The 20,688-nt window shown below is 45.8% G+C and overlaps 1 protein-coding gene across 1 annotated transcript in view; it reads right to left on the bottom strand.

The window, feature by feature from the left end:
- Positions 1–15,770, bottom strand: part of LOC122927630 (aromatase-like) — a 118,549-nt gene extending 102,779 nt beyond the window's left edge. The window contains exon 1 of the mRNA XM_044279639.1: positions 15,458–15,770. Within this exon, the coding sequence (XP_044135574.1) occupies positions 15,458–15,602 (145 nt within the window). The 5' untranslated portion in view covers positions 15,603–15,770. The remainder of the gene's footprint in view (positions 1–15,457) is intronic.
- Positions 15,771–20,688: the final 4,918 nt, after the last annotated feature.

Raw genomic sequence — 20,688 nt, 5'->3', positions numbered from 1 at the left:
AGTCCAAGCGAGGATTCAGGACAATGTTAAAATCCCCACCGAGAATTAGTAGACCCTCCGTGAAATCCTCCAAGGCCCTGAGGGTTCTAGCTAAAAATCCCACCTGACCATTGTTGGGGGCGTAAACTGATGCCAATGTAACTTTAGAACCCGCTAAGTTACCCTTTACAAATAGGTACCTGCCTGCTCCATCAGTGCGAGAGTCAATCAGGTCCCATGAGATAGCGTTGGAGATGAGAATGGAAACACCTTTCGTCTTGGTATCAGGATCAGTGCTATGGTAGACATGTGGAAAGCGCCTGTCCGAGAGCTTCGGAGTGGAAGACGAACGAAAATGAGTTTCCTGGACGAACGCCACATGCGCGCGTTTCTTCCAGAGGAGACGCAGAAGGGACGACCTCTTCTCAGGCAGATTCAACCCCTGTACATTAAGGGAGACCAACAAAACATCAGACATGGTGCAATACTACGCGACAGAGACCAGAGACAAACAGAACTACTCAGTGAGAGCAAGGAATGCTGACAGCGGGGGTAAGGGAGAGGAGAGGGAGGGGGGTAGGAACACCGGGACGGAGAGAAGGAGGAAATCTAGCCCTCAGCCGAGGGACAAAAACCTATCAAGGTGGAAGTAACTGCGAGTAACCTGTCTGTTAACACTCACAGAGCAAGAACTCACAGTGCCCTAGTGGGGGGAGAGGAACAGCTGGCGCCTATGAAGGAAAAAGAACACTTGTCACGCGGAGAGCAATCCGTGACCAGAAAAGAAAACCAGGACAGAATAAGCTACCAAAGACCCCTTCCCCTGAGGTAATGATACTTTAACTGAGTGGAGTAGAGGAGGGTAGTGGTAGGAGCAGAGACACATAAGATAAAGGGACGGGAGTCATCACAAGGATAAGACAAAAATGGAAGAGGAGGTGCGGAGACTATCTCGAGACCACATAAGTCCAAGAAGAATGAAGGGACGCCAAGGACAGCTCGGCTGGGCCACCCGGAGTAATGCAGACGGACAGTCTCAGCAGTTGGGGATACCCCGGTGGATCAACGAGGAGATGGAGGAAGGCGCCGCGGAGTCTGGTATTGTGGTCCAGAAAGGCGGCCCCGGAGAGAGCTGGAACGGCCAGGAGACAACCGTCTCGGGGATGTAGATGATGCTCTTTGCGGTAAGTCCAGTTCCTGGCGCAAGCCTTGCAAGGACGGAGGCAGTGTCCAGTCAGGAACCGTGAAAGGGCGGACATCGAGGAATCTGAACAGTTCCGGGAGGTCAGCCAGAGAACGAACCTGCATGGATTGGCCGTTAGGGTATCTGACAATAATATGGAATGGGTGTCCCCAGCGATAGGACGCTCCTGCGTCCTTGATTGCCTCCAACAGGGGCCTGACCATTCTTCTCATAGATAAGGTCAGACGTGATACATCAGGTAGGACGGAGATCGGTATATCCTCAAAGAAAATCTCCTTCTTTTCCCAGGCCTTGCGCAGGATACGCTCTTTGACTGTATAAAAATGGACCCGGCATATGACGTCACGTGGTCTGTCTACATCACGATTTCTGGGTCCTGCAGTCCTATGGACTTTGTCCAGCTCAATTTTGGTCTGAGGAGAATTGTCCAAGATTGAATTAAAAATGCCGACCACAACAGGATGTAGTTGGTCATTAGGAACGAACTCCGGGATGTTGCGAAGCTTAAGATTATTTCGGCGACCTCTATTTTCCACGTCGTCGAGGTGTAGTGAGAAATCTTGCATTTGGAGGGTATGTGCAGATAGTGACTCCGAGTGGGAATGAACCACGGAAGCGGTAACTGCGTAGCGGTGCTCTAGCGAGGATAAGCGGTCATCCAGATGGTGGACGTCGTCTCGGACAGCTTGCAGGGCCTGGGCATGTTTGTTCTCAATACGGGCAACCTGCGCCTCCAGGTCCGATTTAGTGGGTAGTGCCCTTATCATTTCCCAGAGTTCTGTCAGCGTGCGATCAATGGAGGGTGGGGGTAAAGGGGACCCCTGGGGCTCCTCCGGTTGCTGCGTCAGCGTAGAGAAGATGGCCGGCACGCTTTGGCTGAGGGACTGGGTAGCCGGGACCGGGCCCATGCGGCCTGGAGTGAGGCCTGGAGTGGGGATAGCGGCCATCAAGGGCGGCGTCTTGTCCACCGCAGGGCTCTCCTTGGAGGCAGTAACAGGGGACAGCAAATGATCTGGGGCCCTGTCCAGGGGCTGCCTAGATTCGGCAGAATGTCGGCTTACCACATAGGGAGAAGCCGTAGCGGTGCGCAGGCCCTCCGATTCAGTAGGCCCCGATCGGGCCTGGACGGCGGTACTTGCGGGATCCGACTGGGATGGTGCAGCGTGCCATGGAGGACTAAGGCAGGCGTCCCGGCTACTCACTGCAGTAACCGCACGGTAAGTTCCTTCTTCCCCCAGGTGCCGATCTTGTGGCCGGGCGGTCTCTAAAGCTGGCGCCGGAGAGAACGGCGGCGCTGCTGGACGCAGAGACGAAGGAGCGGCGGCCATTGTGGGCGAATCACCACCTCCCTGCTGGCTGGAACGGAGGAAGCGGCCGATGGACTGCTCAGGGGGAACCGCAGGCTGACTCCTCGATCGCCTCCCTCTAGTCATGGCCAGGAGAGGCAAGTAGGGAAGCGGTCTTTGCTGGATCTCCTGAATCTAGCCACGGAGCTCTCCTCATACACGTCCTCACACTGCCATGCCGAAGCCACCGCTCTTCCCTGTCCTATCTCTCCTCTTGGTTTTCATCTTTCTGCTTCAGTTATGGAAAAAATATGGAATTCAGAATATGTAGATATTTTATCTCTCTTGTCTGGGTCCAAGGAATTTGTTTCATAACTGGATCGCAGGGAAGAGAGATCTGAAGAGGATAGGCTCCGTCCTGTTCCTTGTTATTTTAATAATTGGCTTCAGGCATTTTGTATTTTTCCCAGCGTGGTTGGTGAGAAACATCCTGAGAAGTGTTCGGGTCTGTTTCAGCACGTAGACAATGTACTGGAGGCTTACAGAAGCTTTGGTGGCTTTCGTTGGTTTCAGTATGATGAGAATTTCAGGCAGAAATTGGCGGTTTATCCTCAGTTGAATTGGGGTACAAAGGATGTTGGCCTTTGGCTAAATCTTTTGGTTCCTCAAAAATCAACGGTGTTAACCCAGAAGCCTTCCCCTGCTGGGGATTTGTTGAAATGTGGTCTTTGCTTTCCTTACAATGAGTCGCAGAGCAAATGGCCTGCGAGTTGTAAGTATAAGCATGAATGTGCCCTTTTGCAGCGGGGAGTCACCCTCTTTCAAGATGTTTTAGGAAGGTGAATTTGCCATCACAACCGACGGTGAAGAAATTTCTTTCCAAAAGCTTGGACTCCAGTAAGCTTAGTGAAAATGCTGCCTTGGTTAAACAGGTTTCCAAATCGCCAGATAGCGGATTTGTTGATGGCTGGTTTTTCAGACAGCTTACTACTGCCTTCATTTTCGGGACAGGGCTGTACGATGGTGAGTAATTTACCGTCGGTGCAGCGCTTCCTGGAAGTGGTTAAAGCTAAAATACAGAAAGAAATTGATGCTGGCAGGATTTCTGGCCCTTTTTTGGTGCCGCCATTTGAGGATTTTCGTTTATCTCCACTGGGGGTAGTACCAAAGAAGGAGCCTAAGGCTGGTTTCACACGGGCGTTGCGGATTGGGGCCGGATGCGTTCAGGGTGCGTTCAGTGAAACTCTCACTATTTTGCAAGTAACTTCAGTCGGTTTTGTCTGCGATTGCGTTCAGTTGTATAGTTTTTTCCGCGCGGGTGCAATGCGTTTTGATGCGTTTTTCACGCGCGTGATAAAAAATTGAAGGTTTACAAACAACATCTCTTAGCAACCATCAGTGAAAAACGCATCGCACCCGCACTTGCTTGCGGATGCAATGCGTTTTTCACTCAGCCCCACTTCTATGGGGCCAGGGCTGCGTGAAAAACGCAGAATATAGAACATGCTGCGATTTTCACGCAATGCAGAACTGATGTGCGAAAAACAACGCTCATGTACACAGACCCATTGAAATGAATGGGTCAGGATTTAGTGCGGGTGCTATGCGTTCACGTCACGCATTGCACCCGCGCGGAAAACTCGCTCGTGTGAAAGGGGCCTAAGGCTGGGTTCACACGGGCGAGATTTCCGCGCGGGTGCAATGCGGTAGGTGAACGTATTGCACCCGCACTGAATCCGGCACATTCATTTCAATGGGGCTGTGCACATGAGAGTTTTTTTTCACGCATCACTTCTGCAATGCTTTAAAATCGCAGGATGTTCTATATTCTGCATTTGTAACGTAGGACAGGCCCCATAGAAGTGAATTGGGCTGCGTGAAAAACGCATTGTATCCGCAAGCAAGTGCGGGTGCGATGCGTTTTTCACTGATGGTTGCTAAGAGATGTTGTTTGTAAACCTTCAGTTTTTTATCACACGCATGAAAAACGCATAAAAAAAAACTGAACAACTAAACGCAATTGCAGACAAAACTGACCGAACTTGCTTGAAAAATAGTGCGAGTTTCACTGAACGCATCCTGAACGCATCCTGAGCCAATCCGTCACGCCCGTGTGAACCCAGCCTAACTCTTTTCGGATTATTCACCATTTGTCTTATCCGTTTGGTGAATCTTTGAATGATCAGATTGATAAATCCCTGTCGCGTGTTTGTTATTCCACATTTGATATGGCAGTTTCGGTTGTTAAATCATTTAGTAAGGGGGCCTAATGGCTAAGGCCTCATGCACACGAACGTTGTTAGTTTCCGTGTCGGTTCCGGTTTTTTTGCGGATAGGATGCGGACCCATTCATTTCAATGGGTCTGCAAAAAACCATGTGCTGTCCGCATCAGTATGTATGTTCCGTTGCCCCGCCCAAAAAATTGTGCATGTCCTATTTTTTTCTAATTTGCGGACAAGAATAGGCATTATTACAACGGATCCGCAAAAAAAAATGAATGCCATACATAATGTCTGGATGATTTTTTATTTGTTGGCCCAGCTGACTCATCAGTTTGTCAGGATTTTCTTGTGTTTGTTCAGAGTTTGGTGTTCCCTGGGCTTCTGAGAAGACAGTGTTATCTGCTAGCTGTGTTGAATATTTAGGGATAGTTATTGATTCATGTGTTGGGGAGTTTCGTTTACTGGAAGATAAAATTGTAAAAGCAGTTTTATTAATTAGGAATTTTTTATTGCTTCATAGTGTTACTGTTAGAGAAGTTCAATCGTTTTTTTTTAGAATTTTGTTTCAGAATCATCCCTATGGGGTGATTTTTTTTGCAGACAGCTATCTGGCCATATGGCGGGATTGCACAATCCTTGTTTACATGTGTCTTTATGCAAGGATGTCAAAGACGACCTTTTCGTTTGGTTGAGTTTTTTGCAGGATTTTAATGGTAGGTCTTTGTGGCAAGATGATTTTATTGATGTGGTACAACTGAATCTATTTACGGATTCTGTCGGTACTTCTGGTTTTGGTGCTTTTTGGGATGGTCACTGGTGCGCAGCTGCATGGCATGAATCTTGGGTTGCGAATGCTGTATTGTCTAATTTGGTTTTGTTAGAATTGTTTCCAGTTGTGGTGGCATTAGTGCTTTGGGGTCAGAATTTTAGAGAAAAGCGTGTCATCTAAATGTCCTTTGGTGATTAAACTTATACGTCATTTAGTTTTGATTTGCTTGAAGTTGAATATTTGGCTTAAGGCCTAATGCACATGACCATTTTTCGGGTCCGCATCCGAGCCGCAGTTTTTGTGGCTCAGGTGCGGACCCATTCACTTCATTGGGGCCGCAAAAAGATGCGGACAGCACATCCTTTGCTCCTTTCCGTGGCCCCGCAAAAAAAAATAGCATGTCCTATTCTTGTCCGTTTTGCGGACAAGAATAGGCATTTCTACAATGTGCCACCCGTTCTGTTCCACAAATTGCGGAAGGCACACAGGCAGCTTCCGTTTTTTTCAGATCCGCGGTTTGCGGACCACAAAAAAAAAGATAAGGTCATGTGCATGAGGCCTAAGGCTGTACTTATCCCGGGTATTGATAACAAGATTGCTGATTCTTTCTCACATTTTCAGATGGACAAGTTTCGGTTTTTGCTGCCGCCGGCGGATGTTTTTGGGACTTCTTGTCCAGAGCACCTTTGGGGACTAATTTGGTCCTAGTGTTGGATTTGTAGAGTTGTTCTGTGGCTACAGTAAAATGGAAGAGCTATGTATTGGCTTGGCTGAACTGGTATAATTTTGCCTCTGGTTATTTGGAGCTGTTTAAACAAAAGTTGGCTTATAGTTCTGTTTGTCGGATTTTTGCTGGGTTTTCATTTTTTCAAAGAGTTTTCGGGTCTAAGTCCATTTCTGAGTATTTCTTAATCAGGCAGCTTTTGAAAGGTTACAAATCTATTGGTCATTTGCCTGATGGTCATTGTCCCGTATCTCACGAGTTATTGGTGAAATTATGTAAAGTTACCTATCTGGTTTGTTTTTCTTCCTTTGAGGCATCGCTATTTTTTACTGCTTTTGTTTTATCATATTTTGGTGCTTTGCGTATTGGCGAATTGTTGCCACGTTCTAAACGCTCTCATTCTGGCTTGGCCCTGCGGCCCATTAGTGTGCACGGTTCTGTTTTATAAATTTTTATTTAGAAGTCTAAGACGGACAAGGCGGGAGTAGGTTGTTATGTGCTTATTGGTGCAGTGTCTGATAAGACTATTTGCCCTGTTATGGCAGTTTTATATATTTTTTTATCAGATAATTTTTATTGATTAAAAGATTTTTTTTTTTTTTATAAAAAGTGCAAAACAAGTGCACTTCAGATCACAAGATACAAGTCATTCGGATTCAAAAAGACATTGTGTAGACAACTCAATCATAATTAGTCAAAGAATAAACTGTGAGTGCAATCCCACAACAACAATAAATCCCTCCCCCTCCCCCGAGACAGAAAACATAACAGTCTTTAGCCAATATAACCCGTACATAGATAGCAGCAGGTTAGAATAGCATACATTTCTTTGTCAGTTAATGTGAAAACACAGGCAGTGGCACCCCCTAGGGGCAGCGGCAGCATTCCACTCACCTAACACATTGAGCAATGTTATCCCATAATGCGTACTACCGGTATGCCTCTATAAAGAGCCAGCCAAGAACTATATACTCCAGATCTGTCTATTCAGAGACCCCAAATACTCTCAAATTTTGAAAGGCAATTTCATTTGACATATACCCCCCTTTCTAATCGAATCACTACATTCAACCGAGCAGTAAACTCTGCTATAACTGGAGGAAGCGACTGAATCCACTTTGCTGCAAGTGTTTTATGTGCCTGGTATAGCATCAGGGCCGGCGCCACCTGTAAGGCGACCTAGGCAGCCGCCTAGGGCGCAATTTAGCAGGGGGTGCCAGCCCCGTGCGGTTAAAAAAGAAGAGCGTGACAAGGGAGGGGGGAGAAGAGAGTGACAAGGGAGGGGGGAGAAGAGAGTGACAAGGGAGGGGGGAGAAGAGAGTGACAAGGGGGGGTAGAAGAGAGTGACAAGGGAGGGGGGGGAGAAGAGAGTGACAAGGGAGGGGGGAGAAGAGAGTGACAAGGGAGGGGGGGAGAAGAGAGTGACAAGGGAGGGGGGGGGGAGAGAGTGACAAGGGAGGGGGGGGAAGAAAGTGACAAGGGAGGGGGGGCTAGAAGAAAGTGACAAGGGAGGGGGGGAGAAGAGAGTGACAAGGGGGGGGGGGAGAGAGAGTGACAAGGGAGGGGGGGGGGAAGAGAGTGACAAGGGAGGGGGGGGGAGAAGAGAGTGACAAGGGAGGGGGGGGGGGAGAAGAGAGTGACAAGGGAGTCCGCAGAGCCAGACCAAGAGCCAGACTGCAGCCAGAGACCAGATCATCTTATTGTCCTGGTGGTAAGTAGACAATGCAATATGTGTATTATTTAATAGTTTAGTTATTCATACTACATTGGAAACTAATTTACCTCACATTAAGGCTCCATTCACACGTAGACAATGTGTTTTGCGGATACACGGAGCCGCGGATCCGCAAAACACGGAAAGCGACAATGTGCGTTCCGCATTTTGCGGACTGCACATTGCCGGCACTAATAGAATATGCCTGTTCTTGTCCGCAATTGTGGACAAAAATAGGACATGTTCTATTTTTTTGCGGAACAGAAGTGTGGACCCGGAAGTGCGGATCCGCAATTCTGTGTCCGGGCAGCACATCGTGCTGCCCCATAGGAATGAATGGGTCCACAATTCCGTTCCGCAAAATGCAGAATGAAATTGCGGACGTGTGAAGGAGCCTAAAAGGACACTATAGTCCCAGTACCAGTACAGTTTAATGTAGTGGTACTGGTGTCTATAGCCTGTTCCTGCAGAGAACAGACACTGTGCAGTACTGGTGTTAAAGGAGCACTATAGTGCCAGGAAAACAAACTCATTTTCCTGGCACTATATAGTTGTTAGGAGTGGGGCACCCTCGTGTCCCCCTCCCACTGGGATGAAGAGATTAAAACCCCTTCAGCCACTTACCTTTCTCCAGCGCCGGCACTGGGAACTCTTCTCTCCGATCCTCCTCTCAGCTGTGAATGCGCATGCGCACGCATTCAAAACTATGTTCCGCGTCTTCCCACTGTAATTTTCACAGTGAGAATCGCGGAAGCACCTCTAGCGGCTGTCGGGGAGACGGCTACAAGAAGCTTGATTAACCCTAAGGGAAACATAGCAGTTCTTTTAATTTAAATGCTGAGAAAGGGCTGGAACATATGTAACATAGTAACATAGTACATAAGGCCGAAAAAATACATTTGTCCATCCAGTTCGGCCTGTCATCCTGCAAGTTGATCCAGAGGAAGGCAAAAAAAACCTGTGAGGTAGAAGCCAATTTTCCTCACTTTAGGGGAATAAAAATTCCTTCCAGACTCCAATCAGAATAACTCCCTGGATCAACGACCGCTCTCTAGTAGCTATAGCCTGTAATATTATTACGCTCCAGAAAAACATCCAGGCCCCTCTTGAACTCTTTTAGTGAACTCACCATCACCACCTCCTCAGGCAGAGAGTTCCATAGTCTCACTGCTCTTACCGTAAAGAATCCTTTTCTATGTTTGTGTACAAACCTTCTTTCCTCTAGACGCAGAGGATGTCCCCTCGTCACAGTCACAGTCCTGGGGATAAATAGATGATGGGATAGATCTCTTTACTGACCCCTGATATATTTATACATATTAATTAGATCTCCTCTCAGTCGTCTTTTTTCTAAAGTGAATAACCCTAATTTTGATAATCTTTCAGGGTACTGTAGTTGCCCCTTTCCAGTTATTACTTTAGTTGCCCTCCTCTAGACCCTCTCCAGCTCTGCTATGTCTGCTTTGTTCACTGGAGCCCAGAACTGTACACAGTATTCCATGTGTGGTCTGACTAGCGATTTGTAAAGTGGTAGGACTATGTTCTCATCACGGGCATCTATGCCCGTTCTAATGCAACCCATTATCTTATTGGCCTTGGCAGCAGCTGCCGGACACTGGGTTTTGCAGCTTAGTTTGCTGTTTATTAAAATTCCTAGATCCTTTTCCATGTCAGTGTTACCGAGTGTTTTACCATTTAATAAGTACGGGTATATGTAATGTCATGATATGGGCAGATCATCTGATAAAGGGGAAGGGGGGCGGCAAAAATCCTTGCACCGGCCCTGTATAGCATTATATTACTACTTGTAATAATAGGCAGCTGTAAGCATCAAAGATACCAAGCAGACATCGGGGAAAAGTTTACGCTGTATTTATTTATTTTTATTTTATGCACTTATATAGCGCTACTATATTCCGCAGCGCTTTACGGACATTAGCATCCAACTGTCCCCAATGGGGCTCACAATCTAAGTTCCCTATCGGTATGTCTTTGGGGTGTGGGAGGAAACCGGAGTATCCGGAGGAAACCCACACAAAGACAGGGAGAACATACAAACTCCATGCAGTCAGTTCTATATCCAGTTTTACAATATTCAGCTATCAGGCCCTGCGGTAATGATTCCTTTTTTTCTGGTACACGGGGATATGTCCCCTTTGTCTCAGTTTCAGTTCAGGGCTGTTTTAGCGAAGTGCTTGACTGAATTGGGGCTTGGTGCAAAAAATGTTTTCGTCTCATTTATTTTGGACTGATGAAGCAAATGCAGCCGCACAGGCTGGTCTGCATGAATCCAGTTATTAGACGAATTGGTAGGTGGTCACTGGTGCGCAGCTGCATGGCATGAATCTTGGGTTGCGAATGCTGTATTGTCTAAATTGGTTTTGTTAGAATTGTTTCTAGTTGTGGTGGCATTAGTGCTTTGGGGTCAGAATTTTTGAGAAAAGCGTATCCATTTGCACACGGATAATAAGGGCGTAATGTTTGCTGTTAATTGCTTGTCATCTAAATGTCCTTTGGTGATTACATTTTACGTCATTTAGTTTTGATTTGTTTGAAGTTGAATATTTGGCTTAAGACTGCGCATATCCCGGGTATTGATAACAAGATTGCCGATTCTTTGTCACATTTTCAGATGGACCAGTTTCGGTTTTTGGAGCCGTCGGCCGATGTTTTTGGGACTCCTTGTCCGGAGCACCTTTGGGGACTAATTTGGTCCTAGTGTTGGATTTGTAGAGTCGTTCTGTGGCTACAGCAAAATGGAAGAGCTATGTATCGGCTTGGCTGCACTGGTATCATTTTGCCTCTGGTTTGCCAGTTTCTCCTGTGATAGTTAATGAATTATTGGCGTTGGCTTTTTGTTTGGAGCTGTTTGAACAAAAGTTGGCTTATAGTTCTGTTTGTAGTATTTTAGCTGGTTTTTCGTTTTTTCTAAGAATTTTCGGGTCTAAGTCCAATTCTGAGTATTTCTTAATCAGGCAGCTTTTGAAAGGTTACAAATCTATTGGTCATTTGCCTAATGGTCATTGTCCCGTATCTCCTGAGTTATTGGTGAGATTATGTAAAGTTACCTATCTGGTTTGTTTTTCTTCCTTTGAGGCATAGCTATTTTCTACTGCTTTTGTTTTATTATATTTTAGTGCTTTGCGTATTGGCGAATTGTTGCCACGTTCTAAACGCTCTCATTCTGGCTTGGCCCTGCGGCCCATTAGTGTGCACGGGTCTGTTTTATCAATTTTTATTTAGAAGTCTAAGACGGACCAGGCGGGAGTAGGTTGTTATGTGCTTATTGGTGCAGTGTCTGATAAGACTATTTGCCCTGTTACGGCATTTTTACAATATTCAGCTATCAGGTCCTACGGTAATGATTCTCTTTTTCCGGTACACGGGTATATGTCCCCTTTGTCTCAGTTTCAGTTCAGGGCTGTTTTAGCGAAGTGCTTGACTAAATTGGGGCTTGGTGCCAAATTTTTCTCGTCTCATTTATTTCAGATTGGTGCAGTAACTGCAGCCGCACAGGCTGGTCTGCATGAATCCGTTATTAGACGAATTGGTAGGTGGTCATCAAATAGATATCGACTTTATGTTGGGCCACACTTATTGATTGTTTAATTTTCTCATTCGTTTTTACAGGTCAAGCTGTCTGGATTCTGGGCCACTTTTATATCCATTGGGCACATAGAGGGGCTGAAGAGCGCTATTATGGCGTGAATTTATCATTACCTTTGCAGGTCATCTAGGTTTTCTGGGCCGGAGTCCGTGGTCTCCGTTGGGCAGGTTTGATTGATCTGGTTTTACATTTGCATGATGTTTTTCCTAACCCTGACATTATTATTATCCATTTATGCAGAAATGATATTGGGTGTGGCGAGACTATGGATTTAGCCTATAAGATGAAAAAGACTATGACCGATCTACGTCGTCTCTTCCCAAATACCCGTTTGATTTTTTCTGACATTATCTCTAGGTGGTGCTGGAAAGTGTATCCTGATTTGAAATTGGGGTGCTTACGGGCGCGCCAGTGCCTTCGCAAACAGCTGATCGGTGGGGGTCCTAGGTGTTGGACCCCCACCAATAAGATACTGATGACCTATCCTGAGAATTGGTCATCACTGGTAAAATGTTGGAAAACCCTTTTAATACAAGGCACTTACTAATGTATTGTGATTGTCCATATTGCTTCCTTTGCTGGCTTGATTCATTTTTCCATCACACTATACACTGCTCATTTCCAGGGGTTATGACCACCCTGCAATCCACGAGCAGTTACTGTTTCTTGCACACTATAGGAAAAAGCACATTTTCTATAATGTGCAAGCATGGCCACCGGTACTGGATTGCAGGGGGGTCATAGTCCCTGGATATGGTCAGTGTATTAGAAGTGCTTTGTATTAACTTTATTTACATGACTAGCAGAAGGACCCGGCTTCGCACAGGTATATTTCAACTATTTCATTTAGTGTTTGTGTGTCGTTAAAAGATATTGACAGTATCCCCCATAACAGTGACCTCTTCAGCACCCCGTCCCCTTTAACAGTGAACTCCACAGTCCCCCACCCCTTAACACTGACCCCCCCACAGTGCCCCACCACTTTAAAATGGGACCTTCACAGCAGTCCATCCCCTTAACTTTGCAGCAGCCTGCCCCTTTAACAGTGACCTCCACAGCACCCCACTCCCTTGACAGTGACCTCCTCAGGTGCCCTCCCCCTTAACAGTGACCTCCACAGTATCCCCGCTGCCTTAACAGTGACCTCCACAGTACCCCGCTGCCTTAACAGTGACCTCACAGTACCCTGCTGCCTTAACAGTGACCTCCACAGTAGTTTTGCCTTTAATTGTGGCCCCTTAACAGTGACTTCCACAGTGTCTGCCCCTTTAACAGCGACCCCCACAGCGGCTTACCCCCTTAACAATAACATGCACAGTGAACGCCTCTTTAGCAGTGACCTCCACAGCAGCCTGCCCCTTAACAGTAACATCCACAGTGCCCGCCTCTTTAACAGTGACCTCCACAGTGTCTGCCCCTTTAACAGTGACCTCCACAGCGGCTTACCCCCTTAACAGTAGCATCTACAGTGCCCGTCTCTTTAACAGCGACAGTCAAAGTGCTTGCCTCTTTAAAAGTGACCTCCACAGTGCCCTGCCCCTTTAATTCTAAGGCTACATGACGACATGTGTCACGCAACATTTTGTTTCAACAATTTTTATAATGTTAGGCTATGGTGTTGCACTGCGACATGTGACATGCTTTGACTGTGACACGACAATTGCAAAAAAAATCCATCCAAGATGGATTTTTCTGTGACTGTTGCGTCGCAGTCGCAGCATGTCACGTGTCGCAGTGCAACATCATAGACTATCATTGTAAAAATTGTCACGCGACACATGTAGCAGTGTAGTTGTGCCCTATGTGTCGTGCGACTTATTGTCATGCGACACATGTCGTCGTGTAGACCTAGCCTAAAGCTGACCTATAGCAGTTTAGAAAAATGGCTGGGTTGTTATGGAAACCTACTGTAAAACTGTGTGTATGTTGAGACTAAGGGCCTGCGAGCTTCTATTGGCTTATAAGGGACATGTGACAGTGTGTTTCGGTTGGGATATGAAGAGAAAGACTTGCAGGCTTGTATTGGCTAATGCAGGTCATTTTTGGGGAATATCTCAGGAACGGTAAGTCCTAGAGAGCTGAGACCCCCACAAGATTTCTTTCCAGGTAGCAAGGGATGTGTATACCAAGTTTAGTTGAAATCGATGGTTGCGTTTTTGAGTGATCACGGAACAAACATACATATATACATCCTTCTTTATAATATATATATATATATATATATATATATATATATATAAGCCATTTGCTGAACTGGCCCATTTAACTATGCTGGGCTTTTTCTTTTAGTTAGGGAGAAGCATTCATTACTGGGCTATAAATCAGATACATGGGTCACACTTGCATTTTCAGATTTTGTGCAGTGGAAATACAGTATTCGGGTTCCTTCACATGTGGCAAATTTTATTACAGATATTTTTTTTAAATCAGAAAATCAGCTCTATACATCTAAATGAGATTTTTCTGCAAGCCCCATTCCGATGAATCGTCCATTACATAATGGATGGGTCTACCAGAGAGACACGGCTCTGGCTCATAGAAACAGTGATCTATCATTATGGCATCCATATGACCTAATATTTTGTATGCCAAATGACAAGCTTTGCTCAGCTACATGTTACTTATTTAACACTGAGGTACAGTGATAGATAGATAGATATGAGACAGATAGATATATAGATATGCGATAGATAGATAGATAGATAGATAGATAGATAGATAGATAGATAAAAGCAGGGTCATAACTATAACTCCCTGTCGGCATTGCAAGATGTTCCTGGAATGCCTGCCGACCCTATTGACTATGATGGGGTCCGGTGGAGATTCAGCTAAACTCGGACAGTACTGTATGCCAGGATTCGGCTGGACAAAAACCACTGCACGCAATGTTTCCTCTGTGAGAAGTTCAGAGGTTGGGATATTTTTTATATCCTAACCCTGCTTTACACTTCTGAACAACTTTATCTCTGACCTGTCTGGTGTGTTCCTTGGTTTTCATGATGCTGTTTGATCACTAATGTTAACTAACATATATAAGGAGATCTATGGCACAGCAAAATTATTTTCAAGTGATGCTTTAATTCATAGTGTACATATTCAAATCATTTTGTACATGCTTTTTATCCAGAATTTACAACAGACTTTAAAGGCCATGCAAAGTCCTAACGTTTCGGTTGTAATATGTACACTATGAATTAAAGCATCACTTGAAAATAATTTTGGTGTGCCATAGATCTCCTTATGTACGTGGATTGACTATGGTCCTCTATGAGCACCCACAATGAGAGGTGTGCAGATCTCATCTTTCTCAATAATGTTCACTAACAAACCTCTGAGGCCTTCACAGAACAGCTGTAGTTATACTGAGAATAAATTACACACGGGTGGGTTCTATTTACTAATTTGGTGACTTCAGAAGGATTTTATTTAGGGGTATCATGGTACAAGGGGACAAATGCAAACCACACTTGTATCATTTTCTTTTTACTTCATATATACTTGCTACTTTGTGTTGATCTATCACATAAAATCCCAATAAAATTTAAATTTGTAGTGTGTAACGTGATAAATGTGGAAAAGTTCAAGGGCTATAAATACAATTTCAAGGCACTGTAAATAGAAATATATAGATGGATAGACAGACAGACAGACAGATAGATAGATAGATACTTATTTCATTTGGACAGGGGTTTTGTGGATTCACAATAGCCGGATGATGCCCCATGCTATTGACTGTGAGCTTGTGCAAGCTCATCTGCCTCTTCATTGACTGCATCACTTGTCTACCTGCGCTCTGTACATTCAGTAGCCACAGTACAGAGTACTACAACTTCTGCATGAGGTGATATAGTTATAGCAGTTTCATTAAAAAAAATGACTTATTCCGGTGTGGGCAGTAATGCAAAGGCTCCCCATGGAAAGTCAGATGAAATAAAAATTAACTCCTCTTACCTGGAATTGAAGATGTCTCCTTGTAATTCCAAATAAGTATAAGCAAAAAGATAAACGCCACCAGAGAGGCGGCTGTTGCTGGGGCCACACTGGACATAACCTCTGTGATGTTGTACTGCATTGGATTCAGGACTTCTGGAAGCATGTCTTTCCAGGCTGGTCTTCTCTTCCTAAGTACAGGTGAAGAGAGAATTCACTTGGACACTGTCACTTGGACAGCAGACAGAAGTTCTAAGGTCTATAGTGCTGGCATTTACCCTTTATCATGTTTTGGAAATCTGCTTGATAGCAAGAAAGCTTAGTGTCATCTGTGAAGGATGTGCAACGGACTGGGAAATCCTTTGGTTTCCCTCCCAGCATCTGGGGTATCCCTTACCCTTTAAGAGGTTTTTATGATATATGTCCCTCTGATAGAGCAAGTTGTCGTGACGCCAGTTGCATTAAAGCAATGAGGACATGGAGTCCCCTTTAAGTATAGTGGTGTTAGTACCCAGATGTAGGACTTCCAGAGTGGTGCAAGGGCTGCCCAAAGTCTCCCTCATGTGTGGCTTTTGCACTTGTGACGGTGCTCCTACCTAGATATCCTTGGATCCCAGACGTGGTCGTCTGAAGCAGTGATACAAGGGGTGATTAACTTGGATGGTGAAGGAATAATGGAGTCCAGACTTTACTAACATCGAACACAGCTTTACTTGGCATAAACTTGCATCAAGGAATAATCTTCCAAATTTATCTTGGTCATCGGCAGGTTTTGGCTTAACTTTTTCAATAGAGAAAATGAATATCCCACGGCGCAAGAACCACCCAGTGGTTGGAATAGAATGAGGGTTCTTTTTTATTAAGCAAGCGGTACTGGCTTAACTTTTGGCAGGCAAACACTCTCAGCAATGCTATATCGGTACTATCTCAGCCTGCTATGTTGGATGGATTAAATAGGTACTTTTCCTTTTCTGCTTTAGGCTGCAACGTAGCTTTCTGTAGTCTGACTCTGTCTTTATCTTGCATTGTATCTTTGTCTTTATCTGTCTTTATTTAATGGAATCTTTCTTCCTGACTTCAAGCTCGATTAGCTTGGTTTTAGGCAATGCAAGCCCAGGAGGGGACATGCAACCATTAGAACTCACAGGCAGGGCCTGTCCAGACAGGGCAATGCCTGCTTCCTTCCCCAGCAGGGGACAAGCTGGACCTCAAACTCTCCCCAAGGGGAGTAGGCTGGAGCTGACCTACACTAGCTAGATTGAACTAAAACACCATTGAAGATAGTGGGGGCCAGACAAAGGTGGTAATGCCGCTCTGGGGCGTTACAGATGCCCTTGACAAGTCACTTGTACCCAGGGCCGGACTGGCCTACCGCACGGCCGGCAGCGAGGAGGCTCCTTGGCTGGTGCAGTATTCTGCTGCCTGTGCAGAGCAGTGGCGTTGCAAGGGGGTGCGGCCCGCACCGGGTGACACCAGAAGGGCTGGCCGGCAACTTGCACACTTCTCATTTACGAATCCCAGGCATAGTCATCTGTATTGCCATCCATGACCTTCTGTATCAAAGGAAAAGCACTTACCCACACAGCCATAAGAGCTGCATTGCCACTGACTGAAAAACCGCAATTAGACTTACCGGTAATTCCGTTTCCTTGAATCCACCATGACGGCACACATTGAGATTGACCCTTGACCTCTGTAGGGGCAGGAACACATAGAGAGTTTAAGAACCCTCCACCTCCTCAGTGCTTTACAATTACCCGAAAAGGTGGAACAAAAGTAAAAGGATATTGATCCATACCCTTAAACTCCTGTATGTATATGCAACATAAATCCAAAAAATCCCCCTTTTTTTTTTTTTTTTTTTAATTATATATTTTTTGTATATTTTTTATTTATTTTTTTAGGGAAGGGGAATAGTATGGGCCGTCATGGTGGATTCAAGGAAACGGAATTACCGGTAAGTCTAATTGCGGTTTTTCCATTTCATCCACCATGACGGCCCACATTGAGACATATCAGATAACTAAATGGGTGGGGATATCGCCTGTAGAACCTTCCGGCCGAAAAGAGCATCATTCGCGTCCGGAAGATTAAGACGATAGTGTCTTACAAAAGTATTAGTGCTAGACCAGGTTGCGGCTTTACAGATCTGGTCCAGCGAGACCCCTCCTTTCTCGGCCCAAGAAGAGGCAGTGGCCCTAGTAGAATGGGCTTTAACATTACCAGGACTGGGTTTGTTCTGGATCTTGTAGCAGCATTCAATAGTGGATTTGATCCATCTGGCTATGGAAGACCTGGCTAACTTCTTTCCTTTATTTTTCCCTGAAAACTGAATAAGAAGATTGTCATCCACCCTGAAATCTCTGGTAGAATCCAGGTAACGGATAACTATGTCCCTAACATCCAGGAGATGTAACCTATCACTAGACTCTGAATGTTCGGACCTAGGGATAGAGGGTAGGAAGATCTCCTGCTCTAGATGGAAAGGAGAGACTACTTTAGGGAGAAAACCTGGGTCGAGAGTTAGACGGATGTGATCCTTGTTAATTTGGAGGTAGGGCTCTCTACACGACAAAGCCTGGATCTCTCCAATGCGTCTGGCTGAGGTGATAGCGATCAGAAAGGCAGTCTTAAGGGAGAGGTGTTTTAAAGAGATCTCCGACAAAGGTACAAATGGAGGTTTTGTTAAGCCCTCTAGTACGGTGTTAAGATCCCAAGTCAGAGTTCTGGATCTCAGGGAGGGTCTCAATCTTGAAACCGCTCTGAAGAACCTCCTGATCCATCTGTGGTTGGCCAGGCTGCAGTCATAGAAGGAGCTGAGGGCAGAAATTTGGACCTTCAAAGTACTAGGTCTAAGGCCTAGCTCAAGGCCGCACTGTAGAAAGTCCAAAATTCTGTTGATGGGAGGAGAGGTGGTGTCTGGGCGCTCAACTCCTAACCAGGAACAGTATTTCTTCCAGATCTTAAGGTAGATGGATGAGGTCACCTTTTTTCTACTTGCCCTCAGAGTACGTATCACCCTTTCCGAAAGTCCTCTGCTTCTTAGTGTCTCGCTCTCAGGATCCAGGCTGACAGTCTGAATATGCCTGGGTCTGGATGAAGAAGAGGGCCCTGGACTAGAATGTCCCTCTGGAAGGGAATCTCCCACGGATCTTCCAGCGATAGCTGTCTTAGAGTGGAGAACCAACTTCTCTTTGGCCATAGAGGGGCTATCAGGATGAGAGTAGTCGGTTCCTCCAGGAGCTTCTGGACGACCCGAGGTAGTAGTGGTATTGGGGGAAAGGCGTAGGCTAGTCTCCAATTCCATTGTATTGATAGAGCATCGATTGCCCATGGATTGTCTCCAGGGTTTAGGGAGCAAAAACAGTTTACCTGTGCATTTTTTCTGGAGGCGAATAAGTCTACCTCTGGACAGCCCCATCTTTCCGAGATCTTTTGGAAGATAATCCTGTTCAGAGACCATTCTCCTGGATCTACTATCTCTCTGCTCAGAAAGTCTGCTACTGTGTTCTCGCAGCCCCTTAGGTGGATGGCGGACAGAGATAAACTGTTCACTTCTGCCCAGGAGAAAATTCTTTTTGCTATCTCGCCAAGAGGTCGAGATCTTGTCCCCCCTTGGTGACGCAGATAAGCCACCGTTGTGGTATTGTCTGACATTATTCTTAGATGTCGCCCTTTTAGAAGACACTCTCCTTTTAATAATGCTTCCAGGACTGCGTATAGTTCTCGGTAGTTGGAGGATCTGTCTCTTATCTCGGCGGGCCAGGTACCCTGTAGAAGATGATCTCCTATCTTTGCTCCCCAGCCTCCGAGGCTTGCGTCCGTGATTACTTGAATGACGGGATGGTTCCGCCACTGAAGGCCTCCTAGCAGTCTTCTTTTTACCTTCCACCAATCCAAGTCTGTTTTTACAGACTGAGGGATCCGAAAGACCCTGTCTAGACTTACTTGTCTTCCGTCCCAAATAGTTAGGATCCAATTTTGGATTATTCTTGTGTGGCTTTGGCACCATGCCACCGAAGGAATGCAGGCGGTTAGGCTTCCCAGGAGACTCATGGCCTTTCTGATGGAGCAGTTGCGAGCCCTCTGGAATGTTCTGACTTTCTCTGTCAGTGCAGTAGCTTTGTCCTGAGGGAGGAAGGTCATCAGCAAGACGAATCTAACTCCACACCCAGGAACTTTATTCTCATGGACGGGGTTAGGGTGGATTTTTTTATATTTATAATCCATCCGAGGTTCTTTAAGAGTTCCGAGAATCTTTGGGTCGCCAGAAGGTTCTCGGATTCTGTCTTGCCCAGAATTAAAAAGTCGTCGAGATAAGGAATGATTGTGATTCCTTCCTGACGAAGGCAGGCCACCATCTCTACTACGATCTTTGTGAAGACCCTGGGGGCCGAGGAGATACCGAAAGGGAGGGCGACATATTGGAAGTGATGGATAGACCTGTCTGGTCCTCTTAGAGCGAATCTTAGATATTTTTGGGAAAGATGATGGATGGGGACATGGTAGTAAGCGTCCTTTAGATCGATTGACGACATGAATGCTCCTCTTGGAATCAGAGGGATTGTGGATGGGATGGTCTCCATCCTGAACCTCCTGTATAAGATAGACCTGTTTAGGGGTTTTAAGTTTATTATCGTGCGAAAGGATTGGTCTGGTTTTTTTACTAAAAAAAGACTGGAATAGAATCCTCTCCTTTCCTCTGGGATAGGAACCTTTCGAATTACCCCTAGCTCTAAGAGGTCCTGGACGCCCTGCCAGATTTTCGGAAGATCTGATCTGCTCTGAGGTGTGATGCAGTATCTTCTTGGGGGGACTGATGTGAATTCTATCCTGTAACCCTGGGAGATTATATTTAGCACCCAGGGATTTGAGGTTACCTGACTCCAGGAGGATAGAAAACCCATCAGTCGCCCCCCTACCCTGGCGTCATTGCTGTTTAGATTGCCTATTCTGGGGATTGAGGATGAAGCCTCTTCCTCTCCCCCCTTTTGGATAACTCCATCGGCCAGACTTCCCTTTCCCCCTATAGGATCTCTGCTGGGGTTGGTACTGACGAAAGGGCTTCTTTTTCGGTTCCTTGTCTTCTGGAAAACCCTTCTTCTTGTCTGCTGCTCCCTCTAGGATCTTATCCAGAGTGGGGCCGAAGACAAAGGGGATAGAACAAAGCTTGGCCTTGGATGCCTTGTCTCCAGACCAGGCCTTCATCCATAAAGCCCGACGGGCAGCATTAGAAAGGGCAGCATCCTTGG

Source organism: Bufo gargarizans, chromosome 2 (assembly GCF_014858855.1).
Source record: "Bufo gargarizans isolate SCDJY-AF-19 chromosome 2, ASM1485885v1, whole genome shotgun sequence".
NCBI lineage: Eukaryota > Metazoa > Chordata > Amphibia > Anura > Bufonidae > Bufo > Bufo gargarizans.
Note: the sequence above shows the minus strand (reverse complement) of the source record. Positions and strands in the feature narration are given on the sequence as shown.